The 26,838-nt window shown below is 46.1% G+C and overlaps 1 protein-coding gene across 2 annotated transcripts in view; it reads right to left on the bottom strand.

The window, feature by feature from the left end:
* Positions 1 to 473: 473 nt before the first annotated feature.
* The window catches only part of SRPX (sushi repeat containing protein X-linked), a 156,767-nt gene continuing 130,402 nt past the window's right edge, over positions 474 to 26,838 (bottom strand). For both annotated transcript variants that reach the window (XM_066599953.1, XM_066599952.1), the window contains 3 exons: positions 10,628 to 10,761; positions 8,521 to 8,642; positions 474 to 2,112 (listed from right to left, as the gene is read on the bottom strand). In XM_066599953.1, coding sequence (XP_066456050.1) covers positions 1,932 to 2,112; positions 8,521 to 8,642; positions 10,628 to 10,761 — 437 coding nt within the window. In that variant the 3' untranslated portion in view covers positions 474 to 1,931. The remainder of the gene's footprint in view (positions 2,113 to 8,520; positions 8,643 to 10,627; positions 10,762 to 26,838) is intronic.

The following is a 26,838-nucleotide window of genomic DNA, read 5'->3' as shown; positions in this document are numbered from 1 at the left end:
TGTTTGAGGCGCCAGGCCTATATGGTAGACAGATACAAAACTGTTTAGTTAGCGGCCAGATGGCCAGGAATGTGCATGTGTAGGTGTTTACTGTGACATATGACAACAGTACGAAGATTGTATTATGCTTCCTGTTAATGTGTCAAAATAAAAGATGATTTAATGAGTTTTACGAAACTTCAAGCCTGGATGGGGGTTACTGATGTGTGACCCTCCACGTAGGTGGAGGAAAGATGGCGATCCATTGAGCTAGCAAGAGCTGCTATTGAATTATGGCAGAGATCTTGAAAACCATGAAAAATTGAGACAAAGCGTATTTTGAAGAAAAATATATTATACAAAGGCTAACATTTATTTGCAGAAACCATATTACCACTTCAAGGGAAAGCAAGAATTGATTTGCTACATAAGAGGTAACCTTTGAAATCACATAGTACCTTTAATAGGAAAAAGAACACAAAAACGACAAGCAATGCATGCAACAGTAATTTTTAATTATCCACAGAAAATAATGTATATTTCTCTTCCACAATATAATATACAATAGCATCTCTGCATAAAAATATTTTATTATTAAAAGCTTTCATTATTACCATATATAAAAATGTGTCCTCAAGGAAATCCCAAATTGTACAAGTATTTAAATAGCCCCATGACCTGCATACCTTTAATGAATACAAAAGTAAAAAAAAACTGTACATAAAGCATTAAGCAATACCACATATATCCTGTGCCTATGATATAGCTGTGTTATTTGACTCACAGATTAGACCTTACCAGATCTATATGTACAACCGGTGACCATTAAAAGAGTTGCGCCAATTTAATACTTATCCCCTATCCAATGAATAGGGAATAAGTGCTTGATCGATGAGGGCTAGACAACTGGCACCCCCACTGGTGATTAGAAAGGAGTTCCGTGTTCCCCCTATATGAATGGAACTGTGCTGCTGCTTCATTCCTCACTACATGCCTGAGGGATTAAACAGATTAGGGTGATTTTGTCCTGTTTTGTGGGTGTGATTTCAATGGTTTCATTTTGACTAGAGGGACTCTTAACTAGCGGGACTAGCCCTATCTTTCTCGCACATAGAAAAACTACATATGAGAAAGATAGGGCAGGACATATCTTTCCACACTTTTTTTTTTTTTAACTCGTGCGCAAAGTGCAGAGTTTGAATAGTCAAAAAAAATTTAAATCACTGGTTCATACGCAAATACACCCCATAGTGGCAAGCATATTTTGCGCATGCACCTATTTGTTTAAACCCTCAGTGAGAGCCACGTACAACTCTCAGCAATCTCTAGCAGACCCATAGAGAAGAGGATCATTTTCTAACAGTCCCTTTAAATGCATTAGAGCAAAGAAAAATGGTTATGAAGATGCACACATGTTCATTTTCATCAGTACTGCGATTGCTAGAACGATAGCTTTGTAATGTCCACTAGGACATTTCCTTGCAGACTTTGGTTATGAGGTGGTAGATATTGCTTTTAAGTCAACTCTAACCAAATCTTGAATCCTGAGAACATGAAATATTTGAGATTAATTGGGAGTTTCTTTGACACAGTCAGGATAGAAGAACATTGCTTAAAATCCAGGACTGTCCATGTCTCTGCTCTTGTCCTTACTTGGGAAGTATTATAGTACTATGTAGTTATTCTATTTTGTCAACTATAACAGTCCCTATACTGTCAATAGATCAGTCATCAGTGTGCCAAACAACGGCAAGAGTAGCTTACTTACTGCTAAACTAAATTTATCCCCCAGAGTGAAATTAATAATGAATGCAATAAATTTGGCACCGATCATGCATTTGTGATATAAGGAGCAAACGTAAAGAAAGATGAAATTCACAAAAATCTGTACAGCAGGACTATGCAGCAGCAACTTTCCATCACTTTATTCAAATTTGTTCAATACATGTCTATCAGTTACATGTGTGTCCTACTTCAGCTTGAAATTTCATCTCATCTTTTCGAAGAGGGAAGGAATCAATTAGCGTGAAAAGTTCTGAATTGTTTATAGGGATGGCATATCTTTCTTTGTCTACGCCATGTTTATCCAGAACAACCATCTGAAATTTTCTTTCTGGTATTCTTAAGAGCAGTCTAGGGATAAGAAAATTGTAGATAATGCAAAATTACTAGGTCATGAATTATAATGAGTTCATAGCATGATAATCATTCATTTCAATGTTAATATAAGACATAATTAGGTGTAAATTCTACAAATAAGAGTGGTTTCACATCTGCGTCGGGGGTTCCATTTTCCTGCTCAGCTTTGTCTTACAACTGAACCGAACAGCACCAAACGGACCCCATTGATTATGATGGGGTCCATTTGCTTTCCACTCAGCTGCATAGAATTTTACCGCCACAGCTTTTTCTTCTGGTACTTTGTGCCGATCCTGTGACGGAGCCTCCAACCAAAGGTTCCAATGCAGATGTGAAACCACCCTAACATTATATATACAAAAAAACTAGGTCTTTAAGTGAATTTGAAATAGAACATCAATCCTGTTGACCTGTTTCCAATGATTCATAGGGAAATGGAATAAGTCCAGTGTAGGATAAAAATCCTCTCTTTATTTAAAAATCCAGAAAAACATGGAGGAACAGGAAGTATGCGGCTTAATCATAGACCAAGGGCAACATGCTTGTCTGAAACATGTAAGGCGGAACATGCTTCTTGTAACTCTATGTCTGTCTGGATTTTTTAATAAAGAGAAAGTTTTTATCCTATGCAGGACCTACTCCCTTTTCCTGTGTATCTGTTGTGGTTTCCAGCCAGTCCTTGCATGGGAGTTACTGCAGAGAAGCTGGTTTCTGGTTTGTATTACCAATGATTGCACCAAAACTGCAGATGGCAGAAAAAAACTTAGGAAAAGAATTGGAGGGGGAAAAAGTAATGAGAATAAATGTCCTAAGTAGAGATGAGCGAGCATACTCGTTAAGACAATTTACTCGAGAGAGCATCGCCTTTTTTGAGTACCTGCTGGCTCGTCCCTGAAGATTCGGGGGGACTGCGGGGGGCGGCGCGTGGCGGCGGAGGGGAGCGGGGTGGAGAGTGAGAGAGATCTCTCTCTCTACCTCCCGATCCCCTCCGCAACCCCCGCTCACCCCCCCGGCCCCCCTGAATCTTCAGGGACGAGCCAGCAGGTACTCGAAAAAGGCAATGCTCTCTCTCTCGAGTAAATCGCCTTAACGAGTATGCTCGCTCATCTCTAGTCCTAAGTTCTGCACAACACAGTAAACTAAAGTTCTAAAGTATAGTAAATTAAATTAATTGATGAATATGCCACCGAATTTAACTTTCTCTTAATCCAGAAAAACTAATTGCAAAAGTAGCATCAAATGATTCAGAGAAAGGTAGAATGCTTGCTTCCTGTACAATTCGGGTAGCTTCTTATACAAAGCCTTTAATGCATATTTATCAACTGGTAACTAATATAGAATCTTCTATGTTTTAAAAAATGCGGCTCACCAAAATACCCCAAAAATAGCTAATCCTAACATACTGTATATAACTAGATATTTTTCCAAGGCTTAAGGGAAAGAAGCCTTACTGCTTCCATCTGCTAGCACTAAAGAAATAAGGACTGTACAATAATCCAACAAGTTCAGTTAGTTACCTACCTACCAGGAATGAAGCCCCCTTGGTCTAGATAGCTTGCTAGACATGAGTTACTAGTGGCTAGAATGTGTGTGAAGGCATTACAGTTGGTGGCCCTTGTCTGTGGCCACTCCTAACCTCCCCTCTCTGTTGTCCTCAACCTTCTCTTCCTGGTACCTACATCAGGTGCTACACTATCTGTTCAGCTAGGGCTAATAAGTAAACACAAAATGCCCGTAGCTGTACTCCCCAATCAGCAGTCATAGAAAAGGCAACATCAGGAACCAATAAATAGAAGAGTTCAAACTTTTATTATGTCCACTGAGACACTTTTCAAAGCTAAACACTCCTTCCTCAAACCAAAAACATAGCTCTAAAATGTGTCTCAGTGGACATAATAAAAGCGCAGCTACTGGCGTTTTGTGTTTACTTGTGGTCACCTTGGTCCTGAAGACTTATAGGATTTACTAGCATATCCTGTGGCAGATTATTGCACAATTATAGATGTTGTGTCTCAGCACAACAATGCAAGGTGAGAGAGATTTCTTCTATCATTTGATGTAACAGCCTTGATATACTATCCAAGGAGGTGCTCTGCCTGTTTTTGATTGTTTCAGGATTCCACGGGTAGGGCTCATGTCACTGCCATCTTTGAGGTATACATCTGCTTAGCCTGCCTCTTAAAGGGCCAACATGCACGCCTAGCTTTCTCATTCCCAGCCAATCCACACAGATCATTGCTTATTTAAGGTGCCCCTCTCTACTGGAATATGCCTGACCAATTAGTTCCATATGATTATGTTGTATCCCAACTGGCTCTTTGTTCGACCTGATTCACCCAACTTTTCCATCTTCTCCTGTCCTGCTCTTGGTTTGTACTTGGACCAAGATACATCTGTTCACTGCCTGTCCCCACCCTCTGCCTGTCTCATAATTATGAAAAAAGTCCATCTGTCCTGACCCTGAGTTTGTAGATTAGGCACTGAAGTAGGTACTCACAGGTAGCGTATTACAATGCTTCTAACCTGTCCACATCAACCACCACCAAACTAAAACAACTTTTGGAGTAATGGCCTGGAAGATCCTGCAGCTAATACCAGATTCTAATCAGAGGTGTTAAAGGGTAAAAACCAGTGTACCCTAGGTGCTGCCCTCAGGAGTAACCCAAAGCCAAATTGGTCAGTAACATAGTGGATCCACAACCGCTGATCTGACATTAGCAATTTCATTATTCATTAGAAAGATGAGTCCAGATGTTTACATTCGGAATCGTCTTTGTTCAGTTTTGGCAAGATTTGCTCGGCTCTCGCCAAGATAATGTAATATTAATACCTTATTTCATTTGATGCATACCTCTGTTATTTTGTACTGTCTGTGAAGCGTTCTCAATAGAGAGATTTGGAAAAATACAGAGATGCAACTAATCAAGTAAATAAATAGAAAGTAAAGACAAATATATCCAGAAAGCAGGTAATATCATTCAGTTTACTTACTATATATACTACACAGACATTTTTATTTGGTCTCATTAAAATATTAACATTTCAATAATTTAAACATCATCAATAATTCATAGCAATCCAGAGAGCTCACTTCCAACCAGATACTCCTGATAATTTGATTAGTTATTTCAGCAATTAAATAATAGATATTTTGGGAAACAACTAGCAAAACACATAATCATAAAAAGAGGAAATAAAGCAAGAGGAATAACAAATTGATATGAATGAGTTAGAACATCAATTAATTTGAGGCTAAGAGAATCAAGAAGAATTATCCATGCAAAGGGTAATTTTGCTGCCGCAACACTACATCTTGTATTGTCATTTTTTATAGCCTTCTAGGTAAAGGATATGCAATAAGTAATTTGTGTTATAGGTGCAAAGATAGTTACGGAAAAATTAGCCCTTAGTGCACAATGGTGATTTATGTACTATATATACTCGAGTACTAGCTGACCCGAGTATAAGCCGAATCAATAAGTTTTACCACAAAAAAACTAGGAAAACTTAGTGACTCGAGCATAAGCCTAGCTATACTCGACTATATACTAGGGAAAAAAGAAAAACTTCCATACTCACATCCCAGCCAGCTTCTATGTCTGTGCGGAAAGTTGTTTGAATTCTCCCCACTGTCATCCCCCGCTGTCCTCTCTGCTCAGCTCTGTCATCTCTGTCTGCGCTGTGTAAGTAAGTGCTGTGATTGGATCGAGCGCCAGCCAACCACAGCCGACGCTCGATTCAGTCACAGCACTTACTTACACAGCGCTGACGGTGGGGCATTTGAAAGCCGAGCAGGGAGCTGACAGCGAGGAGAATTCTAAAGCACCACAACAGAGGACAGAATGCAGTTGCAAATTGATCTGGATAAATTGTGGGCTTGGCTTGGGTAGAAAAGTGGCAAATGAGGTTTAACACTAGTAAATGTAAGGTTACGCACATGAGCAGGGAAATACATGTCATCATTACACACAAAATGGGAAACCACTGGGAAACACTGTCATAGAAAAGGACTTGTAGATTTCAGTTAACTATAAACTAAGCTGGAGCAACCAATGTCAGGCAGCTGCTGCCAAGGTAAATAGGATCATGGAGTGCAGCAAAAGAGATATAGGGGCACATGATGAGATTGATGATTGTATTCCCTCTTAACAAGTCACTTGTCAGACCACAAATGAAATATTGTGTACAGTTTTGGGCAGCGGTTATCAAGAAGGACATATCAGAGCTTGAGCGGGTACAAAGTTTGGCAACTAAAGTAATGGGCGGACTACAATACCCAGAGAGGTTATCAAAATTGGGTTTGTTTACTTTAGAAAAAAGATGGCTGAGGGGCGACCTAATAACTATGTATAAATGTATTAGGGGACAATACAGAGATCTCTTGAATAATCTATTTATACCCGGGACTGTGATTGTATGCATCCTCTGTGTCTGAACTAGGGGAAAGAAGGTTTCTACACCGACACAAAAGGGGGTTCTTTACTGTAAGAGCAGTGAGACTATGGAACTCTCTGCCTGAGGATAGGGTGATGGAGAATTCGATAAAAGAGTACAAGAGGTACCTGGATGCCTTTCTTACAATATTACATGTTATAGTCACTAATTACTGCGGAAGGGTCAGTGATTATTCTGATTGCCAGATTGGAATCAAGAAGGAATTTTTCCCCTAAATGGTGAAAATTTGCTTCTACCTTATTGTTTTTTTTTGCCTTCTTCTGGATCAACATTGTAGTAATAGACTGAACTGGATGTACATTGGTCTTTTCAATTATCACTTTAGAACTCCCTCACACAGGCGTTTGCAGAAATGCAGCGTTTTTCAACGCTGGATTTACTGCGATTTCAGCAGTGCTGGCATGCATTTTGCCTATGTTATGAGCACAGCTGAAAATGAAGCCAAAGAAGTTAAGAAAAAAACAATACTCACCTATTTGGTGCCATCCGAGTCCCTCCCGCTGCTCTCCTGAGCTCCGGCCATGCTTATGGGGTCATGTCAGCACTCACAGAACATCTTTTCCTAATAACGGGGGTTTGAAGATTTGAAGATCCTGCCTCCAGCAAGAGATTGTAGGGTGAGCCACGGGCTCAGCCAATCAGAGCGAGCTCTAGATGCACCAATCAGAGCCATTGATTGAATGGCTGTGATTGGTTCATTGAGTGCTGGCTCTGATTGGCTGAGCCAGCACTCGAGGAACCAATCAGAGCACGCTCTTGCTGGAGACAGAGTCTTCAAACCCTGCCACCAGCAAAAGATGCTCTGTCTGTGCTGACAAGTGCAGGGAAGCCTGCCTGGAGCTCTGGAAAGCAGTAGTAGGGACTCGGATGGCGCCAGATAGGTGAGTATTGATTTTTTTTTCTGTAGTGCAGCTAGAGCTTGCGTTTAGCGCTGTCAAAAACGCGGTACCAAGTTATGCCACATTTTCAGCAGGGCTGAAACCGCTGCCCATTCATTTCAATGGGCAACGCACAGCTGAAACCGGCCAAAAATAGAACATGCATCGCTTTCAAAGCTTGTGTGAATAGTCCCATTGAAATGAATGGGAGCGTTATACAGCGTTTAGCGCAGCGCTAAAAAGGCAGCACTAAATGCGGTACAAAAGCACCTGTGTGAGGGAGGCCTAAGAGTTAGTTTAGATGAGCTGATTTGTCGTTTGAACGAGCAAATGATGGCAGAGTTCACTCGGGCAGCTTGTTTATACAGGCAGACACATCATTGGCTGGGTCAACCAAGAAAACTGAACGATTACCACTTGTTATTTGGCTGTTGGCTCACGTTTAGACTGAAAGATTATCGTTCACTTTCACTCATTTGAGTGATTTTTTTAAACAATAATGGTTCTATTTAAAAGGGCCTTAAAGCCTTGTGTACAGCTTCGTAACGGTGCTTTTTTAACAGAACAATTATTGTTCAAACGTGCGAAAAATTGTTCAAATGAGCGAAAGTGAACAATAATAATTCAGTCTAAACATGAGCCAACGACTGAAGGACGAATGATAATCATTGGCTTTTTCTCGTCGTTCATTTTATGCAGGGATAAAAATCTTTGTCGGCTCGTTCACTTATCATTTGGTTTAAACAGCGCTTGTTCAGTCGTTCTCATTCACTTGTACAGCGAATGTGAAAGACTGAACGATTTATCACTTGATGTATCTGGCTGTCTAAGCAGGTTGCACAAGAGCGAACAAGCTAGCGGTGACATCATTCACTGGTTCAAAGGATGAATCAGCTCATCTTAAAGGGGCCCTTACTGTTACAACTTTGAAATTTCGTATATGTTGATTCTGCAACGTTTTGACAAAAGGAGCAAAATTCCACTGATATAGCCATTCATTGTTTACCTCCTCCTGCATCAGTATGTCAAGTGCACAGGTTTTACGGATACTATTCAAATTATTGCATACCTCAGCTGTAATCCTATGGCAGGAGGGAGCAGCCTGCGTCCTATTCTTCCTATGTAAGTTGGGTATACACCAAATAATTCAATGACTGTCACATGTCTTACGTCTAAGCCACACTGAGCTTGCTAGAAGAAAACAAAAAGAAAATAACTAATAAGCATAAAAAATACACAAAGATAGCCTACTAATACAATAAGCTAATAAAAGGAGAAACAGAATAGGAGAGATTCATCAATAGTGTGTTATGGTGCCTTAAATAGGTGAAAACTGCGTTAAATTTATCATGACGCATTTACTACAACTCTTTAGTGGACATTTTTCTATTGTTTATGCCATTTCGTGGCAGACATTAATTTACACCAATATTTTTTATGAAAATCTTTTGGCTTCATTTAGAGTCAGGGCCCTTTTCTTAACACTTTTCGAAACCTTAAAGGGGTTATTCGAGTTATATGAAGGGAAACTCAATTGGTCAACATGGTGTGAAATAACAAAGCAGCTGATATTCACCTCTCCCTGCTCCTCACCCGCTAATGACTCCGGGTCTCCCTGCTGATGTCATCATTATAAATCTGAAGGTCCTTGGCACAAAAAATGTTCTAACAAAAAATATCAGTGTTGCCCATAGCAATAGATCATTTCTTAACCCTGCTTTGAAAAGCAGGAATCAGACTGGTTGGTGTAGGCATAGGCAACACTCTGATTTTAGTGTTACAATGTTTTTTATGTAAAAAGGCCAATAATGCTGCCCCAAACGTCCCCATAAAAATCAATGGGAGGTACGCAAATACACGCGCAATATGCAAGAAGATGCGTGAAACACTGCTTAATTCCGCTGAAAAAAACATGCCTGGAACTCATTAACACTAATTAGCTATTACAATTACAATTGGTGTGTCTTTGTTTGCAAACACACTGCAGATGCAAAAAGTACCGTAAAATATGCTGATGCACATGCAAAAAAAAAGTATTGTTCATTCCACAAAAAGGCAGCTCTCTGGCGTGCATAAATCCACTTATACCAATGTGAAGCCATCCTAAGAATTATTTCTGAGCAGTGACATCACTGTGTGTATTTTGAGGATCCTAAATATATGAAATTCAGAGGCTGAAGTTGTACCTTAGCTCTGGTGTCTGAAGTGACACAATAGTTGAAGCTAATAGTATTAACTGTAAGTTCCATGTGAAGTTGGGGGGGTGCTGTTATAGATTTTGAATTAGGTTATGTCTCTGTTCCTGTAGCTACCTTGCTCTGTGACTTAACTTTTCCCCACATTATTAAGGCTCCTTTAAATAGGCAATTTTGCATGAATTTTCACGGAAAATCGCTTGCGCAAACCACTGACAATAGAACCCATTAATGTCAATGGGTTTTTTCACATTCAGCTTTTCTGCTCGTGCAAAAAATATGCAACATGCTCTATTTCTGTGCACCCAAGGCACCACAGGAGTCTATGGGGGTGTGCAAATGTGCACCCTATCTGCAAGAAATCGCGCACATAATTCATTGATAACACTAATTAGGCTGATCTACTGGTGCAAAAAAGTACAGTGAGCAGCGTGGATATGCTCAGGAGAACACATGGATAGTTCTCCATTCATAGGGCAATCACTCATGCTCTCGCGAGCGTATATAGGCATATACTCGTGTGCAGGAGCCCACAAGGTCAATATTTCCTAAATGGAGTTTCCTGTTTTGAGTTTCTACAGCAACTTTTACAGTATGACTGGTCATCTTTTTTTATCCTGACCATAGATACATGGTATGCGGTCAAGCAAAGCATATAGCAATTCTAACCGGGACATAGAATAGTAAAATGATTTACCTGCCCTACACAAAGCTTCTTTGGGGTAGCAATGCGAGTAGGGATTCTGTGGAAGAGGGACTACTTTTCAAAGACTCCTCCATTGTAAGAGGGTTGGACATCACTGACTCAAGGTAGAGTTATGAGGCTAATTAAAACGGGATGTGATTTGAAAGTGATTTGTCTTGTATTCCAAGCCTGAACGGAAAGATTCCGATAGCGGATATATAGAAGATTATTAATGATAATGCAATTCACTATTTCAAATCAGTAACAAAAAAAAAAGTTGCATTTTCTTTCTGTACCTGAAGCGTTCCCACTTGTAACTTGTAGTAAAAGTCAGCCGCAGTAGGGGTGGATATAATTACCAATCTTCTTTTTTCATAAAACTGATCCAAAAACTCGACAGCATTTTTCAGTAGAACATTAATATTCATAACTGCAAGAAACATACAAAAGTGATATTAAAATGCTGTAATTTCTAAATCTGGAAAACATGCTATTAAAAAGCAGAGTTTGCAAAATATTGTTAATAGGAAAGTTTGATGCCGTAATGAACAGTCTTCTTATGATTTGAATGAATTCTGTATAAACTAGTGCGGACATACTGTACTGTATCGCTTCACTAGCTACATTCCCATACTTAATCTGATCAGCCACTAGGGAATAAAGCGGAACTACTCTTGCCAAGAGCAACACTGTAGTAAAACATCACACCGTTCCTCTAACAAAGTTAACATGCCATATAAACCAGACTATCTTGCATGTTTTATTCTGTACTCTCACGTGAGTAAAAGCCAAAAGGGGCCTCTGATTATTAAAAAAAAAATTAAACTATAGTTTAATAGTTATTTAAAGGGGTGGTCTCGCGAAACCAAGTGGGGTTATACACTTCCGTATGGCCATATTAATGCACTTTGTAATATACATCGTGCATTAAATATGAGCCATACAGAAGTTATTCCACTTACCTGCTCCGTTGCTAGCGTCCTCGTCTCCATGGTTCCGTCTAAATTCGCTGGCAGCTTGCTTTTTTAGACGCGCTTGCGCAGTCCGGTCTTCTCCTTTCAGCACGAGCCGCTTCAGTGTGCTCCCCGCTACAGCTCTTCTGCGCATGCGCAGACGAGCTGTCACTGCTCGGGAGCGCGCTGGAGCGGCCATTCTGTACCATCCTCTGTTAGAGGAAGGTGCAGAAACTGGAGCTGCCCAGCGGAGAAGCCCAGCCCAGCCCAGCCCAGCAGCCCCGAGAAGCCGCCCAGGTAAGTGATGGGTCGGGGGGTGATCTTCTCTAACAGGTGAAGGTCCCGGGCCACAGCGCTAGGTTCCGGAGCCCAGCGCTAGGTTCCGGAGCCCAGGTGAAGGCCCCGGAACCTAGCGCTGGGCTCCGGGGCCTAGCGCTGGGCTCCGGGGGCTTCAACTGGGCTCCGGAACCTAGCGCTGGGCTCCGGGGCCTTCACCTGGGCTCCGGAATCTAGCGCTGGGCTCCGGAACCTAGCGCTGGGCTCCGGGGCCTAGCGCTGGGCTACAGGGCCTAGCGCTGGGCTCCGGGGCCTTCACCTGGGCTCCGGAACCTAGCGCTGGGCTCCGGGGCCTTCGTCTGTTGTCAGGGTCTAGCGCTGGGGAGCCGGGAGCGTAGCGCTGGGGAGCCGGGAGCGTAGCGCTGGGGAGCCGGGAGCGTAGCGCTGGGGAGCCGGGGGCTAGCGCCGGTTACCTGCTGCCTGGCGGTGGGTGACTGGTCGGCGGCTGCAGGGCGTCTGGTTGCCATGGAGAAACAGCTGGCAGCGTCTCGGAAGCGCGCACGTCGGGCTGCAGCAAGCGACGGGAAAAGAGCCGGCGGCCATCTTGGGGAAACTTTTATAAGTTGCTGAAACGCTGGAACGGTAAGTACGAACCAGCTAGAAAAGTCATTTACAGGGGGGCTTAATAATGTATGCTTAATTAGGGGGACTGGGCAAAAAAAAAAATTCACTGCTTCCTCGAGACATCTCCTTTAATAGAGATGAGCGAGCACCAAAATGCTCGGGTGCTCGTTACTCGAGACGAACTTTTCGCGATGCTCGAGGGTTCGTTTTGAATAACGAACCCCATTGAAGTCAATGGGCGACCCGAGCATTTTTGTATATCGCCGATGCTTGCTAAGGTTTTCATTTGTGAAAATCTGCAAAACCCAAGAAAGTGATGGAAACGACACAGCAACGGATAGGGCAGGCGAGGGGCTACATGTTGGGCTGCATCTCAAGTTCCCAGGTCCCACTATTAAGCCACAATAGCGGCAAGAGTGGGCCCCCCCCCAACAACTTTTACTTCTGAAAAGCCCTCATTAGCAATGCATACCTTAGCTAAGCACCACACTACCTCCAACAAAGCACAATCACTGCCTGCATGACACTCCGCTGCCACTTCTCCTGGGTTACATGCTGCCCAAACCCCCCCCCCCCCACGACCCAGTGTCCACAGCGCACACCAAACTGTCCCTGCCCAGCCTTCAGCTGCCCTCATGCCACGCCACCCTCATGTCTATTTATAAGTGCGTCTGCCAGAGGAAAAGCAGGCACACACTGCAGAGGGTTGGCACGGCTAGGCAGCGACCCTCTTTAAAAGGGGCGGGGCGATAGTCCACAATGCTGTACAGAAGCAATGAGAAATGCAATCCTGTGCCACCTCCATCTGGAGCTGCACACATGGGCATAGCAATGGGGAACCTATGTGCCACACACTATTCATTCTGTCAAGGTGTCTGCATGCCCCAGCCAGACCGCGGTTTTTTATAAATAGTCACAGGCAGGTACAACTCCGCAATGGGAATTCCGTGTGCACCCACAGCATGGGTGGCTCCCTGGAACCCACCGGCTGTACATAAATGTATCCCATTGCAGTGCCCTGGACAGCAGAGCTAACGTCAGATTAAATGCAGGTGGGCTTCGGCCCACACTGCATGCCCCAACCTGACCGGGGTTTTTAATTCATAGACACAGGCAGGTACAACTCCCTATTGTGAAGTCCCTGTGGACCGACAGCATGGGTGGGTGCCAGGAAGCCACCGGCGGTACATTAATATATCCCATTGCATTGCCCATCACAGCTGAGGTAATAATGTGATGTTTAATGCAGGTGGGCTTCGGCCCACACCGCATGCCCCAGTCAGACCGGGGTTCTTTAGAAGTGGACACATGCAGTTACAACTCCCTGTGCACCCACAGCATGGGTGCCTCCCTGGAACCCACCGGCGGTACATAAATATATCCCATTGCATTGCCCATCACAGCTGAGGTAATAAATTCATGTTTAATGCAGGTGGGCTTCGGCCCACACTGCATGCCCCAGTCAGACTGGGGTTCTTTAGAAGTGGACACATGTAGTTACAACTCCCTATGGACCGACAGCATGGGTGGGTGCCAGGAAGCCACCGGCGGTACATTAATATATACCATTGCATTGCCCATCACAGCTGAGGTAATAAATTCATGTTTAATGCAGGTGGGCTTCAGCCCACACTGCATGCCCCAGTCAGACTCGGGTTCTTTAGAAGTGGACACATGCAGTTACAACTCCCGGTGGACCGACAGCATGGGTGGGTGCCAGGAAGCCACCGGCGGTACATAAATATATCCCATTGCAGTGCCCAACACAGCTGATGTTACGTCAGCTGTAATGCAGGTGGGCAAAAAATTAATTGGATTACACTGTAGGCGAGGGCCCCCAAAAATTGGTGTACCAACAGTACTAATGTATCTGAGAAAAATTGCCCATGCCCAACCAAGAGGGCAGGTGAAACCCATTAATCACTTTGGTTAATGTGGCTTAATTGGTAACTAACTAGACCTGGAGGCAGCCCAGTAAAAATAAAAATTGGTTGAGGTGAAAGTTTCAACGCTTTAATGAGCATTGAAACGTATAAAAATTGTTTAGAAAAATTATATGACTGAGCCTTGTGGGCCTAAGAAAAATTGCCCGTTCGGCGTGATTATGTGAGGTTTCAGGAGGAGGAGCAGGCGGAGGAGGAGAAATATTATACACAGATAGATGAAGCAAAAAGGTCCCCGTTTTGGATGGTGATAGAGAACGATGCTTCCATCCGCGGGTGCAGCCTACGTATTGTTTAGGTATCGCTGCTGTCCGCTGGTGGAGAAGAGAAGTCTGGGGAAATCCAGGCTTTGTTCATCTTGATGAGTGTAAGCCTGTCGGCACTGTCGGTTGACAGGTGGGTACGCTTATCCGTGATGATTCCCCCAGCCACACTAAACACACTCTCTGACAAGACGCTAGCCGCAGGACAAGCAAGCACCTCCATGGCATACAGCGCGAGTTCAGGCCACGTGTCCAGCTTCGACACCCAGTAGTTGTAGGGGGCAGAGGCGTCACCGAGGATGGTCGTGCGATCGGCTACGTACTCCCTCACCATCCTTTTACAGTGCTCCCGCCAACTCAGCCTTGACTGGGGATCGGTGACACAGTCTTGCTGGGGAGCCATAAAGCTGGCAAAGGCCTTGGAGAATGTTCCCCTGCCAGCGCTGTACATGCTGCCTGATCTCAGCACCTCCCCTGCTACCTGGGCCATGGAAATGCGCCTTCGGCCACTAGCGCTGTCGGATGGGAAGTTTACCATCAGTTTGTCCACCAGCGCCCTGTGGTATAGCATCATTCTCGAACCCCTTTCCTCTTCGGGAATGAGAGTGGAAAGGTTCTCCTTATACCGTGGGTCGAGCAGTGTGTACACCCAGTAATCCGTAGTGGCCATAATGCGTGAAACGCGAGGGTCACGAGAAAGGCATCCTAACATGAAGACAGCCATGTGTGCCAGGGTACCTGTACGCAACACATGGCTGTCCTCACTCGGAAGATCACTTTCAGGATCCTCCTCCTCCTCCTCCTCCTCTGGCCATACACGCTGAAAGGATGACAGGCAAGCTGCATCTGTACCCTCAGCAGTGGGCCAAGCAGTCTCTTCCCCCTCCTCCTCATGCTCCTCCCCCTCCTCCTCCTCCTCCTCCTCTGGCCATACACGCTGAAAGGATGACAGGCAAGCAGCATCTGTCCCCTCAGCAGTGGGCCAAGCTGTCTCTTCCCCCTCCTCCTCATGCTCCTCCCCCTCCTCCTCAACACGCTGAAATATAGACATGAGGTTGCTCTGACTATCCAGCGACATACTGTCTTCCCCCGCCTCCGTTTCCGATTCCAAAGCGTCTGCCTTTATGCTTTGCAGGGAACTTCTCAAGAGGCATAGCAGAGGAATGGTGACGCTAATGATTGCAGCATCCCCGCTCACCATCTGGGTAGACTCCTCAAAGTTTCCAAGGACCTGGCAGATGTCTGCCAACCAGGCCCACTCTTCTGTAAATAATTGAGGAGGCTGACTCCCACTACGCTGCCCATGTTGGAGTTGGTATTCCACAATAGCTCTATGCTGCTCATAGAGCCTGGCCAACATGTGGAGCGTAGAGTTCCACTGTGTGGGCACGTCGCACAGCAATCGGTGCACTGGCAGATGAAACCGATGTTGCAGTGTCCGCAGGGTGGCAGCGTGCGTGTGGGACTTGCGGAAATGTGCGCAGAGCTGGCGCACCTTTCCGAGCAGGTATGACAAGTGTGGGTAGCTTTTCAGAAAGCGCTGAACCACCAAATTAAAGACATGGGCCAGGCATGGCACGTGCGTGAGGCTGCCGAGCTGCAGAGCCGCCACCAGGTTACGGCCGTTGTCACACACGACCATGCCCGGTTGGAGGCTCAGCGGCGCAAGCCAGCGGTCGGTCTGCTCTGTCAGACCCTGCAGCAGTTCGTGGGCCGTGTGCCTCTTCTCTCCTAAGCTGAGTAGTTTCAGCACGGCCTGCTGACGCTTGCCCACCGCTTTGCTGCCACACCGCGTGACACCGACTGCTGGCGACGTGCTGCTGCTGACACATCTTGATTGCGAGACAGAGGTTGCGTAGGAGGAGGAGGAGGAGGGTGGTTTAGTGGAGGAAGCATACACCGCCGCAGATACCACCACCGACCTGGGGCACGCAATTCGGGGGGTGGGTAGGACGTGAGCGGTCCCAGGCTCTGACTCTGTCCCAGCCTCCACTAAATTCACCCAATGTGCCGTCAGGGAGATATAGTGGCCCTGCCCGCCTGTGCTTGTCCACGTGTCGGTTGTTAAGTGGACCTTGGCAGTAACCGCGTTGGTGAGGGCGCGTACAATGTTGCGGGAGACGTGGTCGTGCAGGGCTGGGACGGCACATCGGGAAAAGTAGTGGCGACTGGGAACCGAGTAGCGCTGGACCGCCGCCGCCATCATGCTTTTGAAAGCCTCCGCTTCCACAAGCCTATACGGCAGCATCTCCAGGCTGATCAATTTGGCAATGTGCACGTTGAACGCTTGAGCGTGCGGGTGCGTGGCGGCGTACTTGCGCTTGCGCTCAAACAGTGGCGCTAGAGACGTCTGGACGCTGCGCTGAGAGACATTGCTGGATGGGGCCGAGGACAGCGGAGGTGAGGGTGTGGGTGCAGGCCAGGAGACGGTAGTGCCTGTGTCCTTAGAGGGGGCTTGGATCTCAGTGGCAGGTTGGGGCACAGGGGGAGAGGCAGTGGTGCAAACCGGAGGCGGTGAACGGGCATCGTCCCACCTTGTGGGGTGCTTGGCCATCATATGTCTGCGCATGCTGGTGGTGGTGCCTCCCCAGCTGATCTTGGCGCGACAAAGGTTGCACACCACTGTTTGTCGGTCGTCAGGCGTCTCTGTGAAAAACTGCCACACCGTAGAGCACCTTGACCTCTGCAGGGTGGCATGGCGCGAGGGGGCGCTTTGGGAAACAGTTGGTGGATTATTCGGTCTGGCCCTGCCTCTACCCCTGGCCACCGCACTGGCTCGGCCTGTGCCCACACCCTGACTTGGGCCTCCGCGTCCTCGCCCACGTCCACGTCTTATAGGCCTACCCCTACCCCTCAGCATGGTGTATTACCAGTAGTGCAGAAACAGAACGCTGTAATTAAATGTGTCGCTTATTGGCCTGTGGTTGGAGGCTGACTTCGTTTACGGAACGCCAGGAAATAATTTGGTGCAAGCCTGCTGTAACACTTAGCTGGCTGCGTATGATTTTGTGGAACTACTACACCCAGCACAGACAGACCCAGAACACTGAGCACAGTGACAGGCAGGCCAAATAGATTTTTTGCCCAAATTTTTTTAGCAAAGGCCCACTGCCTATATTCAATGAATATGTCTTCTGTCCCTGCCTCCACACTTCTGTCCCTGGAGTATGTCACAGAACTGCAGAGTGTTGCACTGTGGACTGCAATACAGCTGTAATTTCACAGCCCAGACAGAGCCAGGAAATAATTTGGCGCAAGCCTGCTGTAACACTTAGCTGGCTGCGTATGATTTTGTAGAACTACTACACCCAGCACACACAGACCCAGAACACTGAGCACAGTGACAGGCAGGCCAAATAGATTTTTTGCCCAATATTTTTTAGAAAAGGCCCACTGCCTATATTCAATGAATATGTCTTCTGTCCCTGCCTCCACACTTCTGTCCTTGGAGTATGTCACAGAACTACAGTGTTGCACTGTGGACTGCAATACAGCAGTGATTTCACAGCCCAGACAGAGCCAGGAAATAATTTGGCGCAAGCCTGCTGTAACACTTAGCTGGCTGCATATGATTTTGTAGAACTACTACACCCAGCGCACACAGACCCAGAACACTGAGCACAGTGACAGGCAGGCCAAATAGTTTTTTTGCCCAAATTTTTTTAGCAAAGGCCCACTGCCTATATTCAATCAATAATATTAATATGTCTTCTGTCCCTGCCTACGCACTTCTGTCCCTGGAGTATTACCAAAAAAAAAAAAAAGGTGCAACACTGCGAAAAGCAGCCTCCACAGTACTGCACACGGTTAGATGTGGCCCTAAGAAGGACCGTTGGGGTTCTTGAAGCCTAAAATACTCCTAACGCTCTCCCTGCCTAAGCACTTCTGTCCCTGGAGTATTACTGCAGGGCGCAATGCTCTGCACGGCCGATATACCAAAAAAAAAAAAATGTGCAACACTGCAAAAAGCAGCTGCCACAGTACTGCACACGGTTAGATGTGGCCCTAAGAAGGACCGTTGGGGTTCTTGAAGCCTACAATAACTCCTAACACTCTCCCTATAGCAGCTCCAACACGATAGCACTTTCTCTCAGCTATGTCAGAACGCATCTGTGGCGAGCCGTGGGAGGGGCCGATTTTTATACTCGGGTGACACCTGATCTCCCCAGCCACTCACTGCAGGGGGGTGGTATAGGGCTTGAACGTCGCAGGGGGAAGTTGTAATGCCTTCCCTGTCTTTCAATTGGCCAGAAAAGCGCGCTAACGTCTCAGAGATGAAAGTGAAAGTAACCCGAACATCGCGTGGTACTCGTTACAAGTAACGAGCATCTCGAACACGCTAATACTCGAACGAGTATCAAGCTCGGACGAGTACGTTCGCTCATCTCTATTATTTAACCTTTTACTGTATTTTAATAGCTTTTTTTAAACTTTTAAGTAAACATTATAAAAAACTTATTAAACTACAGTAAAAGTTTTAAAAATAAAAAAAAGCAAAACTTACGTATTCTTCATTATCCTGCAGCCATGACATATGTCGAAATGAAACCATTGACTTCAATGGTTTTGTTTTCACTATCGGGATTCTCGTGCGTTAGTATTATGTGTGAGAAAAAATAGGACTTGCCCTATCTTTTTTGCACATAGTTGCACGTAGTTTAGGGCATGACCTTCTGAATATACTGAGGACAATCTACCTCACCTCACTGTGTATATACTGAGAATTTACCTCACCTCTATGTTTATATACTGAAGAGAATCCAGATATTAGACGCACTTCTCAGACTTGCCTGTTTCCTGCTATTTCTGGCCGATGCAGGCGTCAGCCTGTTTTCTTCTTTACGTTGAACTGCTGCACACTTCACGCCAGCAATGCAGGTGTTACTTTCTCCAGTGCTCCCAGTGCTTCTCCAGTGCTCAGCTGTAGAGCATCGGCAATTACACCCCTATTTAACTGAATTGAGAATCCTCCCTCATTACCTCAGTGTTTCTGTGTGTTGGGTCAGTCACCCAACCTCGTTTCAGTTTCTGATAGTATTGCATGCTCTTTGCCTTGTGCTTTTGCCTGTGTGCATTTGTTCAGTTCCTTCCAGTCCTTGCATCATTCCCATCTCTGTGGTATGTCAGTCCTGTTCTGTGTTTAGTGTATACTGTGATGTGTCCTGTGTTCAGTGCACCTCTCCTGTGTCCTGACAGGGAGAGTTAGTCCCGAGGTGAAGACCGTGGGGCCATTCTTGTCAAGACGCCTATCCCACTTCTAGGCAGGGGTCTTCCTATTTTCCTGTTTAGCTTAGGGTGAGTTTTCCCATATTATATTGCCAAGGTGATGTCACCTGTCCTAGCTTGCACTAGGTGTATCTTAGCACTAGTCCCTGCTCATAGGTCTGTCTGTTTCACAGTGTCTTGTTGCAGTACCTCTGTCCATTGGGGTCATCTGCCAACCACACTTGTTCCGGTCCAAGCCAAGCCGGCTGGGGGCGCACCCTCAGCCCCTGTTACACCAGCTCATGCCTTTGTTTATATATTTAGGAGAATCTACCTCACCTCTCTGTATATAAACTGAAGAGAATCTAACTCACCTTCTGTATATACTGAGGAGAATCTATCTCACCTCTATGTGTATAAACTGATGAGAATCTAACTCACCTTCTGTATATACTGAGGAGAATCTACCCCTCCTCTGTGTACATACTGGGGAGAATCTACCACCTCTCTATATGTATATACTGAGGAGAATCTACCTTACCTCTCTGTGTATATACTGCTGAGAATCCAGCTCATGTCTCTGTTTGTATATTTAGGAGAATCTAACTCACCTTCTGTATATACTGAGGAGAATCGACCTCACCTATAGGGCGAAAACGCACAGGCATATGTGCAACTACGCTCGCTGCTATAGAGCATTGTTGGACTTGGACCAGGGTTTTTCTTTTGTTTAATTGGGCCATTCAAACTCTGTGCCATAGCGCAAAAGTCTGAATAAAATAGGTCCTGTTATGTATGGGAAAGATAGGGCACATCCTATCTTTTCTCGCCTGTACTATTAGGGTAGTTTCACACAGGCAACAAAATTATGTGATTTTCCTATGATGCGACAGTGTTACAAATCACATGCGTGTGAAGCCCATGCTTTCTAATGGGTCCCCTCGCATCAGCGATGTTTTGTAGGCTGCTACATTGTGAGAAAAAAAATAGGGGGTTGCTAATAACTGGCATCATTTGCGATGTTTTGTAGCCCAAGTTTACCTATGGAGCTTTCCTTTCTGTTTAATCGCACAAAAATGCGGTTTTCGTTTGGTGCAATGCAACTTTTACAGTAGGAAATCCTATTGTTAAACCCCAAAAATAAGCCCTAACATATACATAACAGCTACTGTTCACTCCATGACTCTTCTCTGCAGCTCCCCGGAACTTCTCTTTAGCCTTCTGCCAGTGCTTCCTGCATTGGAGGTTCAAATTCCCCGCCTCCGGGAAGTGCTGGCTGTGATTGGCTCTCGAGTGCCGTGGCTCAACCAAACAGAGTCATTGAATGGCTGTGATTGGTTCATCAAGTGCTGTCTCTGATTAGCTGAGCTGCAGCGCTTGAGAGCCAATCCCAGCCTGCGCTTCTTGGAGGTAGGGAATTTGAACCTCCAATCCAGGAAGCGCTGGCAGAAGACTACAGACAAGTGTCACTGAGCTACAGAGATGACGCGGTGGAGTGAACAGTGGCTGTTAGGTTAATGTATTTGCTTTTTTCATGCTGCTAGGGCTTATTTTCGTGATAGGGCTTATATTTCAAGTCCCCTTAAAAGACCCGGCAAAAGAGCGCAACAAAGTTGCACGACTTTGTAGCCACACAAAATCATGATATCGCTGCTAGAAAACGCAGCGATATCCCACAGACTACTGATGTGATATTGTGGCGATATCAAGTCGCCCGTATAAAAGAGGCCTTAACGGGTGATAATACTGCTAATGAAAAGAAAACCATTGAATCTATGGTTTCATTTCGTCCCGCTATGTGGCCATGATTATCGTGGACTAAAACACTCCCATGTGAAGAAGCCCTTATGTGTATATACTAAGGAGAATCTACCTCACATCTGCATATATAAATGCAAAAGCCCTCACTGATTCACTCACTCACTAAATAACTCATCACTAAGGGCTTCTTCTAGAGATAAGCGAGTATACTCGATAAAGGCAATTGCTCGAGCGAGCATTGCCTTTAGCAAGTACCTGCCCGCTCGAGACAGAAGGTTCGGGTGCCAGCGGGCAGGGAGCTGCGGGGGAGAGCGGAGCGGAACGGAGGGGAGATCTCTCTCTCCCTCTCTCCCCCCGCTCCCTCCTGCTGACAGCCGCTACTCACCGCTCCCCCGCGCCGGCACCCGAACCTTTCATCTCGAGCGGGCAGCTACTCGATAAAGGCAATGCTGGCTCGAGCAATTGCCTTTACTGAGTATACTCGCTCATCTCTAGCTTCTTCACATTGAATTCAATGGCTTCATTTTCATTAGCGGTATTCTCGTCTGTTAATAATACAGGTGAGAAAAGATAGGACTTGCTTTATCTTTCTTGCACGTAGTGTTTACTATATACGGGAAAGATAGGGCAGGACCTATCTATCCGCTGTTTTTTTTCAAACTCATGCGCTATGGCGTGGAGTTTGAATGGCCTGGTGAAAAAAGAAAAAACTTTTACATGCGCGACTACGCTCTGTAGTGGCAAGGCAAGCGTAGTTGTGCATACACCCCTGTAATGTTTGAAGTTTGTCCCCAAAGTTGTATCATATTTTGCTTCTGTATTACAGAATGGTAGATGTGCTCAGACTTTCTAGCTTATGCCCTATTTTTTAAGAAAAAGTAAATGTCTTTAGGTCACCCTGATCTAGACAGGCTTAGACGGTCATTTTATTCCAGGATCACTGTGTTCAAGGTTGGATGCTGCAACAACAGAAGTACTAAACTAACTGTATCTCATATTAGACCCTGAGAGCAGGTGCATTATCTGTTCGGAGAAGATGGCACAGGTGTTTACTTGGAAATACTTATGTAATTGTCTGGTTTTCTCTGCACTGCTCTACTCTTTGCAGAATCGTTTGCTATATTTACTGCACTATTAATACCGGGTTAAAGGTTTTTTCTAAAAACAAGTGACAGTGGTAGTCAATATGCTGAGTTTTCAAACACTACCAAGATCTTTCCCGTTTTTGTCACTACAAGGGGCAATGCATCCTAAATTAATGATTAGGAATGTTTTCCATATTGTCCACTGGTTTTGTGATCCTTTCTTGTTTTCATGAAACTGAGGGCTCTTTCATACGAACATATTTGAACGTGCAAAACCAGACATGAAATATGCAGAGAATAGAACCCATTGATACATTGTGCTGAAGCATGTGCAATTTTGCATACGTCCACGTGAAGGAGCCTGGGAGGCAGCTCCTTCAGTTTTGGTCCTTTGGCTATATCCAAACATTGTGTGTGAGACAATGTCCTAATGTCTGCAAGAAATGAGCCTGACAAATAAGCACATGGCCAACCTTAGGCTGCCGGCAGACGGCCGGGTCGGAAACAGCTGAGAGAATTCTCGCAGCGGGACCTGACCCGAGCTTCTGCAGAGAGCAGCGCGGGCACTCACCTCTCCCACGGCCCCGGCTCTTTCATATGCCGCTCTTTCAGAGCGGAGCTGGCGGCCGGTGAGTGACGTTTCTGTGCGGGGCTCGCAGAGCCCCGCACAGAAATAGAGCATGCCGCGGTTTGTTTGCCGCGTGAGATTTCACGAGGACAAATCGCGGCCGTCTGCATAGGATTGCGTTTGTTAACGCAATCCTATGACAGCTTCCAGGGGTGGAATTTCCGCCCATCTGCAGGTGGCCTTAGGGCTCTCTCACATGACTATTTCTTACTTGCGAGCGTAATATGCTCTAATAAACTTTCCATTACTTTTAATGGTGCCTCTCACACAGACTGCGTGAAAATTGCGTGCAAAAAAAGTAAGCGATATGCTCTATCTTAGCCTGTATTATGCAAGCATACAGGTGAAGATCGTGTATGGGGATTGGTCAAAATGTGATTGTTCTCAGCAAGAGAAACCAAGTAATCTTGTAGATATGATACCTTTTAATGGCTAACAAAAAACATGATGTTAGAGCGAACCTACCTCATATATGTCAGATATCATATATTGGGATTAGTCGGCACACAGCAGTACGCAATGCTTTTCATACTGCTGCATGCTCCCTGCGCGGGAAATACACTTGTGGCACGTAGGAAAAAATGTCCGTGTGAGAGAGCCTTTAGGTAGATATATGCAACTTGTGTGGTTGCAGCTTTCAACAGCTGCCCTTGTATAATGATGTAGCAAAGTTTAACTGAACTGTGATAACTAACTGCAAGTAATTATCTTATCTGAATACAATAAAACCTTAGAAAAGCCATTTAAAAGCCATATAAACTGTGGCGCAGATCCTTTTCTAAGTGTCAAGTTAAGCTTTGCTACATCTGTAGATATGCATAGGTTTTAGGTCAGTTTCACATCTGCATTGCAACTTTCAGTCGGAAGTTCAGTCTTACATCCGGCTGAAAGTACCAGAATGAAAAATGCTGCATGCAGCACTTTTTCTTCCCTCCAAATGTGAGTCCTTCCTCCTCGAATGGCACAGGAAAGCGGAACCCCGATGCAGGTGTGACACCACAATTATCTAGACATTATATTATACTATTATCAGATTACTATAGAAATGCAGCTGTTCTTTGATCACAATCAGTTGGTATTATTCGAACACTGTGTAATGGCTTTTTCTTCGACATTGTGTGGCAGTGCTACTTATCTACCCACGGTCAGAGTACAATGTTTTACTTGCTCCATGAAGCCATTTGCTTAAATGTTCCCTTGAGAACATGGATGCACAAACTATATTTCACTTGATCTGGTAGAGTGCTGCTTCTTCTTGTGATATTAGGTGTGGTGTAGAGACTTCAGGCTGTCAGACATTTTGAGTGTCAGATTCCATTTTTTGGGTTTGTAGTTTGTCAGGCCCTAGGAAAGCTGAATGAATTCAATGTTCTAATCTCCCCTTCCTCTCCTGTATTTGGCAAGCCTTTGATGTACAGAAGGACAGGAAACCCCTTGCCCGGGGGCCACTGGCATAAATATAGGGGATGCGGGGGCGTGGCCAAGCAGCCGAGCTGACCAGCCGTATGTGAGAGAAGCTCCCGCTCTGATAGACCAAAACTAATCCTGTGCCCATCCTGAGGACCCCCAGCCCCGGTACAACATCTCCGGTGGAGAGGGGGAGGAGGACAGACCCCGGAGAAGCGACGCCAGAGGGAAAGCGCAACGGCAGCGGCGCCGACGAAAGACCTGTGAGGGGGAGGGAGCCGCCATTTTGTGCCACGAGGTACCCACCAGCCAGCCGACAAGCCCCAAATCTGGTGCCGGACACGTCAAGAAGAAGGGTGGGAGAGACCCAGACCGCCGGCAACACCGCAGGGCATCGTAGAGCCTGTGCAGCACCCACAGCGGGGGCGCCCCGGCGGCGGAAGCGCGGAGCCGCGGCCACCGCCGCCATCTTGCGGAGAAGATAACCGGCCGGCGAACAACCGCCGGGGCCCGGCGCGCATCACCCCGCGCTTAGCAACAAGACGCCTGGTGAGGCGCCCGTGGTAGCGGCGACTGAGGTGACACCAGCGGCGGACCCGCGGCGCTGCGGCTGACACAGCCGCCGGTCGGGGAACGGAGCCAGCAGACCCAGAGGAGACAAACGGAGCGGAGGGGGCCCGCAGAGATCCTCATACCAGAGGAGAAAGGTAACGCTGGAAACAGCAATCAGGGGGAAAGGGCAGCAGCTATTGTGCCCCACATAAACCTGAGCCCGGGGACAGGACCCCCCCCCCCTCCTCCCACCATACCCAGAGAAGGGACCATAGAGGCAAGCACAGCACACCCCCTGAAAGAGGGAAAGGGTGACACAGGCCCTGCAGAGGACCCCCCCCCCCCCCCCGCAAGTGGAGGCAAACAATCACCACTAAAGCAGCGCAACAGCACCTAACAGAAACAAGGCAGCAGAGTACACCACCAGGTACCTCTGAGAGAGCAGCATGGGGCCTACCAGGCAAAACGCAACAGCGGATAAACTGAAAGCATTTGCTAGAGGCGAAACCCGCAGGGACCCAGGTTCCGATTCTACATCATCGGCCCCGGGGGGCTCATCACCTCAGATAAAAAATGCCAGCCCAGGCCCAGCGGAGGGGACAGTTCAAACCCTACAACAACTGTCCGAGCAGCTGCTGGTGGCAATCCAAACATCCACAACTACCCTCACCAGTAAAATTGATGAAGTAAAGATGGATGTAAGCCTCCTTAGACAAGACCTCCAAAACCTGAGGGAAAGAGTCACCAACACGGAAGACAGAATATCCACGCTTGATGATACCGTCTCCCCAATGTCAGCTACAATGAGAGAGCTTACACAAAAAACTGAATATTGGAGACAAAAAGCGGACGACCTTGAAAATCGTTCACGACGCAATAATCTGCGTATAGTCGGTCTGCCAGAACGAACCGAAGGGCAGGGACCCGAAGAATTCCTAGAGAAATGGATCCGTGAACGTCTTCCTAATGCTGACTTGTCACAAATCTTCGTTATTGAGTGAGCCCACCGAGTGCCGATGAAGCCGCCCATACCTGGAGCCCCTCCCATACCCCTACTAGCAAGAATACTCAACTCCCGGGACAGAGATAATATCCTACAAGCTGCTAGAAAAGGAGGACCCCTACGCCACGACAACGCCACAGTATCCATCTTCCCGGATTTTTCGGCAGACCTCCAAAAGCAGAGAGCGTCATTCTTCAGCGTTAAAAGACAACTTCGAGAGCTGCAGCTCCCGTACTCCATGATGTAACCGGCGCGACTGCGAGTGACCGACGGAGAACGTACCCGCTTCTTCACCTCACCATCCGAAGCAGAAGAATGGTTAACCGCCAGACGACGTCCAGAAAGACTGTAATGTATATAAAAATTAACCACTTCTTATTTCCCCTCTAGGCAACGGAACTCCTACACGATATATAAGGTGTCACTAAAACTGCCTAAGGATATGGTAAATTACTAAACCAAAGATGAGGCGCCCCCTTGGGGCCGCCCTCAGCACAATACCCCTCCCCCCCCCTTACCCCCACCCCTCCTTCCCCCCTTTCCCCCTCCTTCCCCCCACCTCCTCCTCCCCCCTCTCCTCAAAAGGGAGCCCACCTAATTAATATACAACGAGATTTGGTCGGCTCGCACTACTGCTTTAATAAACTAACAGAACCGCGAGTATAGCAAATACTGAAGCTATGCTAAGCTGGTTACCCCGAGTAAAAAGTTAGCCACGAATGCTGATATAGAAAAAAGTATTCAGTGACTAAAACCCGTTAGACCACAAGTTGCAGAAGTTACAAGTTGGTATTACACTACCGCAAT

Source organism: Eleutherodactylus coqui, chromosome 4, assembly GCF_035609145.1.
Source record: "Eleutherodactylus coqui strain aEleCoq1 chromosome 4, aEleCoq1.hap1, whole genome shotgun sequence".
NCBI classification, from domain to species: domain Eukaryota; kingdom Metazoa; phylum Chordata; class Amphibia; order Anura; family Eleutherodactylidae; genus Eleutherodactylus; species Eleutherodactylus coqui.
This window is presented reverse-complemented; position numbering and strand designations above follow the sequence as displayed.